Genomic DNA, 16,343 nt, shown 5'->3' on the forward strand with positions numbered 1-16,343 from the left:
TGAGAGACATTTGCAGTGGCTATCATTCATTCACACCTGAGCATAACCAAAGAGTCTACCTTGCTTTAAGCTATGCATTTGTGCAGGGATAAAGATGTAGAAGCATTGGCGATGAAAAATGCAGAGAGAAAAATGACAGAAAAGTAAACATTTGCGAGATACTAAGAGATAATCCATTTAGGCCAATAATTATTTAATGCTTTAACTATTGACAAATAGCAGATATACAAGCTCTTGTAGATCTGCTATTTTTGAAAAAATCATGACCAATTTTGTGCAAATCTTTGAATATCTAATTTTTAAAGTGAACATTTGTAACTCAAATATTTGCTTCTGGGGGTCCCTGATACAAAATATTTTCAGACGGGGGTCGGCGGCCAAATACATATAATTCTAGGGGTCCTTGACATGAAAAGGTTTGAGAACCACTGACGTAGAAACATGTGTTTTTCAAAAAATCAGGATTTAGAAGACACTTGAGAATCGGGTCAAAATTCAAACGCTCACGATTTAAAAAATATAGCAGATCTACAAGCTCTATATCTGCTATTTTTCAATAGTTGAAGCATAAAATAACAATGCGTACCCGGTCAAAATGGCTTAATATAATCAGGCCAAGATGATGATATAAAAAAACATGCTGTAGGCTAAAAACACTTTGACTTCAAAGGAGCTTAACGTTCAGTTCTCTGATGGTATTTTAGCAACGCTGCTCTCCTTTCCTGTCCTGGTTCTACCGTGAAGAAGCACAGTGGCTGCCACCTTTGAGCACACCTGTTTATCCTTGTGTTATTTGTGATTGAAGGCACGTGCACACATAGACATCAAAGGAGGCTTGAGCCCCTGCCCTTTTAACCGTCTGTAAAAAAGTGCCCTCTCCAGACCATGAATGCAGTTTTTACTATGGTGAAAGAAATGCAAACACCCTCTTTCCATGCCATATCTGAGGGCAGCAAGAGAGTTCCCTTGTTCAAACTCTCCTGGACTTGAATGCAGCATCTTATGTTGAAATAATAAGAATTGCCCTCTCTATGTAGAAATCCATGTTTGGTTCAGCGTGGTATCAAGCACCGAAAATAGCAGACCTCCAAGCTCACAACGCGTCGCAGCACAGCGCGTTGTGAGCTTGGAGGTTGTCTATTTTCGGTATTTTCACCAAAAGTGCCCTTTTAGAAATTTCAGCCCCTGCCTCTCTAACATTCTCTGCACGCCCCTGATTGAAGGTGTGTACGTTATCTTCCTCATCGCTCCCTACCATAATGCAGTGGTGGAAAAAGTATAAATCTTTTTTACTTAAGTAAAAGTATGAATACAAGGTAGAAACACAAGTAAAAGTCCGGGGATTCAAAATGTACTTGAGTAAAAGTACAAAAGTATTGGTATCAAAATGTATCAAAAGGAGAAAGTATGCTTTTAAATGTATACAATGTATGAAAAGCTTTTGAAATGTATATTTTCAAATGGCCGAAATGTAGATTGGGCTGTGGGTAAAATAATATTCAAAATCTGCAGTATAGTAAGACTGTAAATTCAAGTTTTCAAATAATTGTAGTGGAGTAAAAATTACAATATTTGCCTCTGAAAAGTAGTGGAGTAAAAGTACTGAAAGTTGTAAACACTCCAGCAAATTGGACAGTACTTGAGTAAATGTAACCTCGCGTCACCAGGCTTTCTCGGGGGAAAAGCCTGGTGATCGTTTACAACGGTCCGTTGATCCGTTCTAGGCAGAAACCACAAGCAGAATAGGAAGCATCACTGATTTGGTTCCCCCCGTTTGTTTCCCCAATCCCTATTAAAATGCTCGAGTAGGCTAGTGTAGTCTTGCCAGTCACTACGAGTTGGACTAAAAAATGCATATACCAAACTAATTTTCCAAAAGCAAAACTACGCAGCATCAAGGGGTTTATTTGGTAGGCCCTAAAAGTATGTCCTTGAGCGCAGCGGAATTATTTTGGGTTAAAACGGTTTCCGGTTTGATAGTTCCGGCCAAAGTTAAGTCCATTTAGAACTACAACATGACATAAAGTGGTTTCCGCTCCTGACCGGATCAAACCCTGAAAAGTGAAGGGACCCTAGGCTAGAGTAGAGTTAAATGTACTTGGTTACTTTACACCACTGCTTGTTATCCTGTTGTTATTTGTGGTTGAACGAGTGTGTGTGCGCTGCAAGGTCCAGCTTAAGTACCATAACACCCCCTCCCCTCCCCTCCAGCTCTCAGTAGCAAAGTTGTGGGACTAGAGGGTTTTACTCGGAACACTCGATCAATAATAAAGCTAAGGAGGCAGCTTAGCCCCCGGTAGGGACCGAGGATATTTGCTTTGGTCTGTCGAGTTCTTCTCCAAGGCAACAACAACACTCGCTCCCAGAACTCCATCGGCGACACTCGCTGTACATACAAAACTAATTTGGATTTGGGAGAAATTGGGACACGTTTTAACCATGTTGAATCCTGGATTCACTATTTTTGCGCAAGTTAGTTATAGGTGAAAACCAGAACAAAACTCTAAATGGATTTTTCAAGAGTTCGAAAGAAGATTTGACAAGCTCACAATGCGTCATGGAGCATTTGTGAGTAGGGATGGAGCTTCGAGCCCGCTACATACTCGATAACAAATTTATTGATTACCCGGTATCAATAAGCTTTGGGCTTATCAAGCTTGTTATTGAGCATAGCGGCCCATGAAGTCATGTTTAAACAATCAAGACAAGAAGCGATCAAGAAATGATTACAGTACAATTCATAAGATAAAGCCATTTAACACTTATTGCACACCAATGAATGATTTTTGTCAATCGTCATCTTCATAGATGGTGGTCAGCCACAAACTCACAGTAAACAACAACTGGCCAATAAAAAAAGATACCAGTTATGTTCAGAATCTGTCTCCACAAAATATTAGAAAACACTCAATAGTGGGCTCGATAAAAATCTGTCTCAATAAGCAGGATCGATAAGGTGCTCATTATCAATAAAAATTAACAATTTGTGAGCTTCTACATATCTTTCTGAACAGCCAAAATATAGTACAAAATACAGCTTAATTCGCTAAAAAATATCGAGAGCATTAAATGCATTCCACTTGCATTAAATTCCACTTCTCCTTTCTGTCCTAGTGTTCTGTACACAAGACCGTGTCCTGTCCGGTCCACTGATACTGTAGATCTTGGGGGAAGACATGTTTGGGACGGGGAAGATAAGCTGACAAGATGGTAAATGATGAGCGCAGGTCCCTCAGATTATACATAAGCGTGCTACGTCTGCAACTCTGCATTGTCCCACACAGCCAGGGGCGTCACAAGGGGGGGGGGGGGGGGGGGGGGGGGGGGGCGAGTGGGACTGTTACTAGGGCCCAAGGTGGAGGGGGCCCTAATTATTTTATACTTTAGCTATTGAAAAATAGCAGATCTACAAGCTCTGCAGCGCGGCACCGAGTGCCGCGCTGCGAGCTTGTAGATCTGCTATTTTTGTCCGGAAAATGTGTGCAAATCTTTGAATATGTGTACTTTTTAAGCGCAACTCAAATGTTGCTTCTGGGGGGTCCCTGGAACTAAGTATTTTGAGATGGGTGTCCGTGGCCAAATACATATCATTGTGGGGGTCCTTTACATGAAAAGGTTTGAGCAACACTGACATAGAAACATAGGTTTTTCAAAAGAAAACCTTCGAAGGATTTGAAATATTCAGACTTCCGCACACATTTTCACGATTTTTCAAAAATAGCAGATCTGCAAGCTTGCCACGCTGTGAGCTTGTATATCTGCTATTTTTCAATAGTTAAAGCACACAACGCGAGTGAACCCTTGTACCCAGGGCCCAGAATTTGGTGCGACACCCCTGCCTCGGACTACAAAGCAGTGCGTTGCCGCGGATCAGTATTGAGCTGGGAAGAGATTATAGATTACCACCGCAAGATTGGCTCAAACTCATCTTTCTGCCGGAGCTCCTAGATCAGCAGTAAACGGTGTGCCTCTTCTGAGCCGCAGATTAGAAGGTTTACAGTAACACACAAAACAAAATGAATTACCGACAGCACTTACTGGAAACATACAGTGCTACATTTATAGGCACGGACAGCAAACAATCAACGAACAAACGGACAAACGTATGCGCGTGTTTCAGCACAAAGACTTCTTCAGCAGCGGGTATGCGAGTACAATAATTGCTATTTTTGCTGTTTTTTTTTTACAGCTACCATCCGGGGCTTATTTTACAAACAATTTGTCATGTAGAGTGAATTATCATGTTGCAGTTACTATCAAAACCTCCACCATCAGTCCGTCAGTCCGTCAGTCCGTCTGTCTGTCAGTCACGTCACATGTCACACTTTTCCCCTATTCATATCTCCGCCACCGTTGCCCCGATCCATGCCAAACTTTGCATACACACTCCTTGGCTGCCAAACCACAACCACATCCACCCCTCATTTCTCACCTGGCCCTTTTCTAGCGCTTCTAGCGCCACCATGAGGCAGATTCTTGCACGACACATTTTTGGACACTGCTCCTACAGATTTTGCCCTAAGATCACGCAAACCGGTACACAGTATCTCTACAGTCATGTTACCAAAATGCATCTGTCCCATCTAGCGCCACCATCTGGCCAATTTTTGAAAAACAAATTTTTGGACACTGCTCCTGCAGATTTTGCCCTAAAATCACGCAACGCATCTCTACAGTCATGTCATCAACATGGATCCGTCCCATTTCCCATATTCCCTCCTGATTGGCTACCATTGCCTTCCAAAGTTTGAGTATGCGACCCGACGGTCGCGATTTAGGGAGTCTTACTGGTTACAATATACCTAGTACAGCTGCAGGTATGGACCCTATTCACGTCCCACCCACTCAGCAACTTCCTGGTGCTGACGTCACGCTTTGAAGGGTATACCCTGCTAAAAGCCCATAGAGTTAACACAGAAATCGCAAATTTAATGCAATTTCCGAATAGTAAAGTATAAAATACGGCTAGCATGATCAAGAACACAAGATAGTAAAAGGCACAAAGCATTATAATTTACTTTACCATTCGATATAATGATTTGTTGGCTTTAAGTCCAGCGATTTCTGTGTTCGTTTACCCTTCAAAGAGTGGGCGGGTCGTGAATAGGGTCTATTGGAGTTCGTCTTACTCTTCCATTGAGAAAGTTAGAACTATGGTGTTCTGCGTGGGCGCGCGCGCACACACACACGCACGCACGCACGCACAAAGCTTTCGGCACCTTCGCCGCGGAGGAACAGCACATATACTGTACACTGAAAATAGAAGCCAAACATCCTAAACTTGTCAAGATGCTTTAGTCGGTCGTTTCACTGTTCCCGTCCTTTTTGTCTCTGCCCTCGCAGGCAACAGTGTACAACAGGGGGACAACGTGTTCCAGCAAGTTAACTCCAAGACATTTCAAAACCCACGCAGAATGCCCGAGGAAAGGTCTACGCGAACCCAAACGTTGCTTCTACAACAGGGGTCTTCAACAGGGGGTCCGGGACCCCTAGGGGGTCCTCAGAGCTACTACAGGGGGTCCTCCAAATCTTTGTGTGATAGAAACTATTTTCTCCTTTTTTTATATTAACCACTTGAATCCTAGCGTCCATATCCTGAGAACTTTAGACAAAAATAGCCGATCTACAAGCTCACAACGCCTCGCAGCGCGAGGCCTTGTGAGCTTGTAGATCGGCTATTTTTGGCAAAGACGTTTGGTGTAGAGGGGAAAAAGAGCAGACTAAGTGCAGAGTGAAATGTCAAGTTAAGTATTGACTGTTCAAGTGGTTAAATACGTATCTGAAAACACAAATTGACATGAATCCAAAATACACTGATGATTGTGCTGTCAAACGATGAAACTATATGGAATCTATGATAAGGTTGTGGGGGTCCCTGCTTCATCTCTCCCTCAGCTAAGGGGTCCTTGGCCTGAGAACGTTGAAGACCCCTGTTCTACATTAAACCGCATTTGAACGTGCAAGCGGCAGTGTGCGGGCATATCTTTTACGATCGATCAAAACCGCAGAAATATAAACAAAGAAAATACAAACGCAAGCAAGTGTTGCTTTTTGCACTTCAGTCCACTTAACTCATTCTGTGCCGTTTGCGTGATGTCACGCGATAAGTACTCGAGTACTTACAGTGCCGAATGCGTGATGTCGCGCGAAAAGTAATAAATTACTGTAACGTTGAGTACATTACCGAGTAGAATGGCCGGATGTCCGGAGACGAAAATCCGCGCTGATTTGTCATCATCACGGCTCCACGAGCACACAATAGTCATCCCATAACATTGAGGTGGACGGGGGATCTCATCTTTAATGTCCATTATCTCAAAACTACACTTTAGAAGCGAAGATGGAGGCAGATGCTCGCTTATATAACACATGTATAAAAGCTCCAACGCAATCCAGCATGGCACCACGTAAACAACGATCGGTTCCGGCGCACGACCCGATGACGTCAGACCGGAAGTGATCACGCGGTGCACTTCTGGGCCTTCAAAATAAGAGAGTGCAAGTGGACGGAGCCTGCGGGAGGCACTCTGGACATCATTGCGACCGAAAATCGCGGGCACAAAATGAGTTAAGAAGCAGAATTCTCAGACAGACTGAATTTAATTTAATGGTACTGCACACTCAGCCTGGAGTGTTTAACCGCACACTATTGAAGACAGTTTTCAGACCTTTCTGGGACCGGTAGATGCCCTGATGTTGAGGTTTAACACTCGGGTGACTGAAAAAAAAAAACATGTCCACTCTGACTGCATTTATCAGTCAAATTGACAGGTACATTCTCTCCCTTTTGGCCCAGGAGAGCAGCACTTCCTCCCCTGCTGCCAGCGGGGGTTCTATTGTCTTCCAAATGTGAATTAGCATTTCAATTGACCTCTCAAATGGGGAGCGCAAAAGGTGTGAAATTCTCTCCTTGCTTCTGGGAGGGGGAGGAATGGGTCTTTATGACCGATAACTAACAGTCAGTGGTATAATGGTATACTATTTCATACTTGGGAAACGTTTCAGAAGGGGAAAAAAACGAGAACATATGTCTTGAGTATTTAGGAAAAGTCATGGAAGGGGACATTTCTGAGACCTTCACAGGGAGAGTTATTGCACTTTGTGATCTCAACATCGGTCAAAATGACCTGTTAGTCACCCGTATGTTGGTGGATGCCGGTAGACATGTGACGCTTACCTTCCCCGTGACGGCCGACCAGACTTTGAGCGTGTTGTCGTCGGACCCGCTGACGATGCGGTTGCCACAGAACTGAAGGCAGGTGATCACATGGTCATCGTGACCTTTCAGCACCTGAAGAGGGGAGGGAGGGAGATAGTGAGAGAGAGTGTTAGTTAGTCAGACAGACAAAGAGTGAACATCAAGAATCTCTGCGTAACAATGTTTAGGATGTGATGCTTTGAACATCAATGGCAGATGAGAGGTGAATCGGCGTTTGCCTGTGCGTGCGACGCCGCCAACACATTAGCATCTTGCTAAAGCAATTCCAGTAGAGCCAGCCGGTGACAAGAGTCCACACTAAAGTCCCTATTCAATGCTACACATGTTGGTGTAGCATGGTCTGTTGCTCTCAGGGAGATGCTGGGCCCCTGATTCAGCCCAGGAAAAAGAGTTGGAGAGGTCCTCATTGCGCGCTATAGAGAGAGATCTCTCTCTATAGCGCTGCTGCTACTCATAGATTTGCCATTTCAGATCATGACAAGTGACAAGCCAGTGGGCCAATTACATGAGTTATATTTCGTCATTGTCGGGTGGAAACTAGAGATGTTACCGATCAATCGGCAATGGATCGGATCGGGCCGATCAAAGCGTGATCGGCGATAATCGGTGGTTTAGATCAAAAGGTAAATTCACCAATCCGATCCGATCGGTGCATCCGATCAACCAGCCGTTCAGTATGCCCACTTGAGGCCATTTTGGGGTATTGATTTCCACAGTGCTGAAGGAATAATTAGTTACTGCTATGATAATAAATACATAGTAATGCTGGTAAATAACTATAAGGCAAATATATAAATGAATTCATGAGTGAATGAATGAATTAAAGTTAAAACATTAACATTTAGAAAATATAAATAATAACTTGATCGGATCGGTGATTGATCGGTATCGGGTGATCAAACTTTTGTGATCGGTGCTCGCTGATCGGTTCCAAAAAACCTGATCGGACCATCCCTACTGGAAACCATGTCCTAAACCATTTTAAAATGATTTAAACTAGTGAAAACAGCCGATCTACAAGCACACAGCGCCTCGCGGTGCGAGGCGTTGTGTGCTTGTAGATCTGCTGTTTTCACTACTTTTGTGTGACGGCCTTGTATGATGAAGCAGGGCTTTGCTTTGCGAAAAAATCTACAAATTTGAAACTTGGAGATACGAGGTTTCTGCCCGACAGTGACGATTTACTTTGTTGGCCGCCCAGCCCCTAAAATGGAACGAAGGCCGACATTTTATTTTTATTTTTTTCCTAATGGCCGGCCTGGACCGGCCGGGAATGAACCGACAGACCACATTGGTCTGTTGCTTTTATGCGTGACATAGAACTGCAGATAGCTACTTATGTCCTTCTTACTACTACTTATTTCCTATTTCCGTACAGATGGAATTCAGGATTTCAGTTCTTTTATATGTTTCATCTCAGGATGAACGACACCAATTAAGATTAACCATACCATTTATTGCAATGATATAATCAGTTATGCAATGATATTGCATCTTAGTTTGGCGATGTAGCTCTGCTGTGATAATCAAATTATCTGCTCGAACATGAGACATAATCTGATACATCACAATCCCCCAGAGGAAAGCATGATATACAGATTACATGCACATAACATTGAACCTTCAGTTGCATGATTTAAGAGATCACAACATAATCCATAGAACACAGAACAATCTGTAAACAATACATATAACATGAGTAACTACATTTACAAGGAGGACGGGGAGGTGGAGGGATTTTTTAACACAGCTGCACGACCAGTAGTAACAGCTAAACATCTAGAATGAACATAGAACAGGAAGTTGCTTAAATAGACTGTTTGAGATGCATTGTGGGTAAGAGGGCGTAAGAGAATTAAGCTTGTAGCCAATGAGAATGAACAAGGTGACGGGACTGCTCTGTGGGAGTGAGAATGAATTAACGACATAACTCTCAAATACCTGGAACGTGCCCAAGTCGCGTTAGATTTTAACCACTTTAACCATTATTGTATGCTTTAACCTTTGAAAAATAGCAGATATACAAGCTCACAGCGTGGCACCGAGTGCCGCGCTGCGAGCTTGTAGATCTGCTATTTTTGAAAAATCGTGAAAATGTGTGCAAGTCTTTGAATATCTTTGACCCGATCTTTGACTCGACTTCTAAAACCTTCCTCTAAATCAGTGGTTCTCAAACTTTTAAAATTACAGGTATTTAGCCACGGACCCCCATCTCAAAATATGTTGTCCCAGGGACCCCCCAGAAGCGAATATTTGAGTTACAAATGTTCGCTTTTAAATAGATATATTCACAGACTTGCAAAGAAAAATCATGATTTTTCAAAAATAGCAGATGTACAAGTTCGCAGCGCAGCACCGAGTGCGAGCTTGTATATCTGCTATTTTTCAATGGTTAAAGTAGTCAATAATCCTAGGCCTAAATGGGTTAATGAAGAGGGGGTCCGGGGAGATAGCAACAACACATCCTGCCTCCACAAATAAAATAACTACCGCAGGCTCCATTTCCAGCTTGGAACAGAATTTCGGGCAGCCAGCCCCTCTGCAAGGCAGCGTGAGAGCATCTGATGATCTCTGCTGACTCACATGCCGGGTCACAGGACCGCTGACTCAGCAAATGGCCGTGCACTCTGCATAAGGCATGCGAGTGTGAAGAGCACGGCGACCCCATGCACTCTGCATAAGGCATGCGAGTGTGAAGAGCACGGCGACCCCATGCACTCTGCATAAGGCATGCGAGTGTGAAGAGCACGGCGACCGCACCGCCGCGGCTGGCGGTTCCAGAAAGCCCCCCCCCCCCCCCCCCCCCCCGGCCGTCCGCGAAAAATTAGCAACAAACCATGAAGGAACATTAACCAATTTACACCGGGTACGCATTATTGCGTATCATTTTATGCTTTAGATCAGAGTTTCTCAACCTTTTTTCTGCATGGGCACACTTTTCATGTCCCAAGAAGCCATGGGCACACCAACATAATACAGGGTGTAAATATCGTCACTGTCGGGAAGAAACCTCGTATCTCCCAAGTTTCAAATTTGTACAGTAGGGTTCTTCGCAAAGCAAAGCCCTGCTTCATCATACAAGGCTGTCGCACAACGGTAGTGAAAACAGCAGATCTACAAGCACACAACGCCTCGCGGTGCGAGGCGTTGTGTGCTTGTAGATCGGCTGTTTTCACTAGTTTAAATACAATACTGGCTTTCAAGCAGTTTCAAGGGGCACACTTGACCCTTCTCAGGGGCACACCAAAGGTCCCCAGGCACAGTGGTTGAGAAACACTGCTTTAGATATAGTAAAAAGTAGCAGATATACAAGCTTGAGAGCTTGTAGATCTGCTATTTTTGAAAAATCTTGAAAATGTGTGCAATTCTTTGAATATTTTGACGCGATTCTATAAGTGTCTTCTGAATCCTTCTAAGGTTTTTTGAAAAAGATATGTTTCTATGCCGCCGGTGCTCAAACGTTTTCATGTGAAGGACCCCCAAAATGATATTTATTTGGCCATGGACCCCCCATCTCAAAATATTGTATCAGGGACCCCCCCAGAAGCAAATATTTGAGTTACACATGTTCGCTTTTTGCACAAATCTTCATGATTTTTCAAAAACAGCAGATCTACAAGCTCGCAGCGCGGCACTCGGTGCCGCGCTGTGAGCTTGTATATCTGCTATTTTTCAATAGTTAAAGCATTCAATAAGTCTAGGCCCTAAATGGCTTAAGGGTTTCATTCTAGCATACCCGGTCACGCTTCGTGGCAAAATTCCGCGCGAGCGGGTAAGCTCGCAGACGGGGTCCTTTGGTTCAATACAGATGGAAAACGAGGCCATCTTCTTCTCACTCTGGCGAACAATTGTAATTCCAAACCACACGCGGGCCCGAGCATGAAACTGACCCCGTCCCAACTTTCAACTTTTCCATCGGTTCAACACTTCAGAGCAGAGCATCGATTGCCGCCCAGGCCGTCACTAATTCAAAGCCATGCGATGTCAGATCTATAATAGCTTAGCGCAGGGGGTCTTCAACAGGGCGTCTGGGACCCCCTAGGGGGTCCTCAGAGTTACTACAGGGGGGGCTCCAAATCTTTGAGTGATGGAAACTTTTTTTCTCCTTTTTTATATTAACCACTTGAACCCTAGTGTCCATATTCGGAGAACTTTAACCAAACACAGCAGATCTACAAGCTCACAACGCCTCGCGCTGCGAGGCGTTGTGAGCTTGTAGATCGGCTATTTTCGGCAAAGAGCTTTGGTGTAGAGGGGAAAAAGAGCAGACTAAGTACAGAGTGAAAGGGCAAGTTTATTAAGTATTGACGGTTCAAGTGGTTAAATATCTGAAAACACAAATTGACATGAATCCAAAATACACTGATGATTGTGCTGTCAAACAATAAAACTATAAGGAATCTATGACAAGGTTGTGGGGGTCCCTGCTTCATCTCTCTCTCAACTAAGGGGTCCTTGGCCTGAAAACGTTGAAGACCCCTGGCGAGGTGGAACGAGGGCGACCTCGGAGGGCGCGACAGACACGGACAACACGACAGGAACGTGGGAGAAAAGCAAACTACCTTGGGTGATTTGAGGTCCCCTCTCCTCCAGTTGGTGTCTATCCTGTGCTGCCTGATGTAGGCACTCTTCCAGGGGCTGTGCGTGAAACCGGGCTTGACGATTTTCCTTTTCTTCAGAAGGAGAGGCTCATCGATGCCTGGAGGGAGGGAGAGAGAGAGATCTTTAAGACTACAAGCTAGGGTGACTATTATTCTTATTCACAAAACATTATTCCATACTGTACCAGTAGATCACAGCTATACACATTGCAACATAACAGCATAACAACCCCTATCTACATTGAATAGATAGGGTTGTTATCAAGTTAATTCTAGGAATTATTCACCAATGTTTATATTCTAAGAATTAGTTCAAGAATGCCACTTATTTCATTCTAAGAATTTTTTCTAAAATGACAGCGTTCCAAGAATGAGTTATAGAATGACAGTATTTCAAAATGACTTAATTATGTAACTTGTAAGAAATAATTCTAGAATTTCCTATTCCAATAATAGGTTCTAGAATGTCAATGTTCTAAGAATTAATGCTACTAATCACTTAGTTAGTTCTAGTACGTTTCTAGTACGAATAGGATCTAGTGTGGATGAGTTCCAGAACATTATTCTACAGTTCTACGGTTACCAAACTTTTTAGAACAAGACCCAAAAGAGAGATTAGACGTTTGCCCGGGACCCACCCTAGCAGATCTACAAGCTCACAACGCGTCGCTTCGTGCCGCGTTGTGAGCTTGGAGGTCTGCTATTTACGATATTTTCACCAAAAGGCCCCTTTTAGAAATGTCAGCCCCTGCCTCTCTAACATTCTCTACACGTCCCTGCCCCTTATAATCCATAGAATTCCCAGACTACAGGTCTTGTGGCTGCCGTTAGGGCTGGACAAGAGCAGTGTTGATTTCGTCGACTAAAACGATGACGAAAAATGTTTTGTCGACTGCGTTTTTTTTCACTGACGAAAACGAAATAAAAACGAAATAAAAACTAAGCTGTGATGACTAAAACTAGGACTAAATATATTGACAATTTCGTCAACAAAATAAAAAAACTAGACTAAAAGGTTAGGGAGGAGAAAGTAATTTTATGTCTGGTTGCTATCAGGTGTTGCGTGCTGAAAATAGCCGATCTACAAGCTCACAACGCGTCGCAGCGCGACGCGTTGTGAGCTTGTAGATCGGCTATTTTCAGCACGCAACCAAGCGTAAAATCAGTCATTACGCTGCCATCAAGGCCTGCCAAAATGCATTTTAGTCGACTAAATCAACTGTAGATTTAGTCAACTAAAATCTTATGATATTCAGTCGGCTAAAATCAGACTAAAACTAAAACTTTTCAGGTGACTAAATTATGACTAAAACTAAATTACATTTTGACTAAATCAAAATTTTCTGTCAAAAAATAGGAGACAGGAGGAGCTCACCTTCTTCCCTACACTTCTCCCTCCACAGCAGGTTGTCCTCCGCTAGGATCCGCCAGTAGCGACACGTCTGGGCCGCCTGCAGCAGGTCCTTGGGCTCCAGGAATGACAGCACGTACAGAGCCAGCTGTTGAAAGACGGGAAAGGGAAGATAAGAGGCCACGTTATTTTCTGGGGTTTTCACGTTTTCCAGTTGGGTTCTTAGCAGTGTTGTTTTTGACAGCATAGGCCAATTATTTGTTTACAAACATTGAGACTGAATGCACAGCTGACTGTATCATGTAATCAATTCCCAACAGATCCCCAAACCTGTTGTTTTGGGGAGCACTGGTTATTCAACCTCCTCTTTTGTGCTAGTGAGGTGCTCCCATGGGTGCGCCCTTATCGAGACATATACTTCATTGCGCAACGGTGTTCCACGTCAACCGAGTAGCTGATATACAAACTCACATCGCGTCACCAATGCAACCCTTCTGAGCTTGGAGGTCTGCGGCTCTGCGCACGACACCGTCGCAGGACGGAGCATAATTAGGCTTCATGGACTGCAGCTGGGCAAGCAGTAGACGCTCTGGTGATCCAGTGGATCGGGTGGGTGATCAAGAGGAGCGCTCCCTCTGTTCTGATGACGGTGAATAGAGGTGGGGTTTGAAGGACAACTGTTTTAAATCGCTATTATTGTTTACAATCAACAGAAACTAAGGATTATATATTTCAAGAGTGAGAATTTACAGTAAAAATCCTAAGCATTCTTCCTCCACACTGGGAGAAAAACGGCATCTGAAAGTTTGATGGAATGCATTTTTAAACACGAGTGCCATCCATTGCATCCTATGAACGGTGGGGTTCATTTGGTGCCGACCGGCGTGCGCATACTGGTTTATATCAATGTGACGTGGACCATTAAGGCATCTATAGTCTTTTGAATAAAATGTCTTTTAGTTTTAGTCATCATTTAGTCACCCAAACAGTTTTAGTTTTAGTCTAGTTTTAGTCGACTAAATATCATAAGATGTATTTTGGCAGGCCTTGATGGCATCGTAATGACTGATTTTACACTTGGTTGCGTGCTGGAATTAGCCGATCTACAAGCTCACGACGCATTGCAGCGCAACACCCGAGAGCAACCAAACATAAAATGACTGTCTTCTCCACTAGTCCCTCCCTAAGGTTTTAGTCTAGTTTTTATTTTGTTGATGAAATTGTCAATGTATTTAGTCATCACAGCTTAGTTCTTATTTAGTTTTCGTCAGTGAAAAAAACACATTTGACAAACATTTTTCGTCGTAGTTTTAGTCGATGATATCAACACTGGACGGAAAGATAAGAGGCCGCGTTATTTACTGGGGTTTCTCGTCTTTCTCGTCGAGGGTTCTTAGCTGCATTAAGACTCGCTCGGCCCCCCATCCCACGCTAAGTCCCAACTCAAACACCCCGGCACATTTCAAATCACCTGAAAAAACCCCGTCTGAGCCGGAGGTCTTTAGCAGGGGGGATTCGGAAACATTTCAAAGAGTTTCGCTACTGAGTGTGTCTGATTGCTTTTGGAGCCGGTTACGTGAAAACCTAGCGATGCAAATGTCTCCTGGTCGTCTCCGTTTCAGCTCTATGTGTTTTCACCATGGCCCTGAGGCCTGTCCTGTTGAAATGACTTGACTCTGGCAACCTCGGAGGCTCAGTCAGGGACAATGAGAGGGGATTATGACAAGACAAGACAATGAGCGCTAGTGTTTTGCCTTTCTTTCAATCTTGCCAACAGAGGGGAAAACAACATTCAAGGGTAGAGCTTAAGGCTTCGGTTATATTATCTCACCTTAACACACACACGCACACACGGGCCTGTGGAGTGAGTGGTACCATCGATTAGGGTTGGGCTACGGAGGAACCAAAGGAACCAGATCCAACATTTTGGAACCATTTTGCGGAACTGGTTTTATCACGCTGTAAAGAGCTGGTACCCCAAACTTTAGCATTTCAAGGACCACCATAACTCTGAGTGTGTGCAAATGGAACCTAATGGACCCGTACACTCTCAGAGTTACAGTCCCGTAGGGGTCCATTTGGTACGCTCTATAGGAATCTTTATAAAGGGAACCGTTAAGGAATGGAACCGTTCAGAGAGAATCGATAAGGAACCTACCATTGACACAACTAGGGGATCCTCACCCTTCTGCTCACCCCTCCGATCTCTTAACCGGATAAATACCCATATGCGGCCTCATATCGTCACTGTCTGGCCAAAATCTCCTAACACATTTTTTGAGGTTTTAGATTTTTTTGGCATAAATCAGGGCTATTGAACACCCTTTACATCTGAGTGTTGGTTAAAATAATATTGAACCAATGAAAAGTAGTAAAAAGCCCTTCGGTCAAAACCTCCTAACTCCACTTGAGCTCATTTTCCCAAAAATGAACATTTTGTAGTTAGGAGGTTTTGGCCCGAGAGCAGAGATATATGCCTTGATATTATTTGTCCCTCTATGATTGGCTGCGGTTACACACACCGACGGACACCGCTTCTGGAATTCATAAAAAATGCCCTTCTTTTCTTCCATAGTTCATAGTTCAACACACACACCCAACCCCTTTGCAGACAGACAGGTTGTCAAGCACCACCCTGACAGGAGGCTACTGAGCCAGTGTTGCTGCTGGCACTCCTGGAGGTATCCGTTATTATACAACCTCGTGTTTTCACTCTGACACCTCTGGGCCCAACATTTTTCTCTCATGTTGTCAGCTATGGTTTGATACAAAGCAAAAAAATAGATTGAAGATGCTGCTTGGTTCTCTGGAGTGCTGCATCGCACCCAGGAGGGAAAGCAGCAGGACAAAGGTTGATGCTAGGTTACATACTGGGACAGGCTCCTTCATAAAGCCCATTTTGTGTGATTTTATAGGAAAATAATATCTTTGGTATTACCATTATTATGTGTCCCTCACCGATGTCTAAATCCTATATTACGGCCAGCATATCACAATAGTTGGTTGACACGAGGGATGTGTACCCACATTAAAGGAGTAGTTCGGCCCCAAAATGACTTTTTTTCTAATGATTACTCACGCCATGGAGACTTGAGTTCGATAATACTTTTTGGTTTTTGTCGAATTCCCAAAACAAAAATAAATGTATTATAGTAAACTTACCCTGACCGTT

At 43.6% G+C, this 16,343-nt stretch overlaps 1 protein-coding gene across 1 annotated transcript in view; it reads right to left on the reverse strand.

The window, feature by feature from the left end:
* Positions 1-16,343, reverse strand: part of fbxw7 (F-box and WD repeat domain containing 7) — a gene marked incomplete at its 5' end in the record, with an annotated part of 294,741 nt that overhangs the window by 37,695 nt on the left and 240,703 nt on the right. Inside the window, 3 exons of the mRNA XM_080722319.1 lie at positions 7,178-7,291; positions 11,782-11,918; positions 13,196-13,319. Of these exons, the coding sequence (XP_080578445.1) occupies positions 7,178-7,291; positions 11,782-11,918; positions 13,196-13,319 (375 nt within the window). The remainder of the gene's footprint in view (positions 1-7,177; positions 7,292-11,781; positions 11,919-13,195; positions 13,320-16,343) is intronic.

The sequence above is a fragment of the Nannobrachium achirus genome (genome assembly GCF_963921795.1).
Source record: "Nannobrachium achirus genome assembly, chromosome: 3".
Taxonomy (NCBI): Eukaryota; Metazoa; Chordata; class Actinopteri; order Myctophiformes; family Myctophidae; genus Nannobrachium; species Nannobrachium achirus.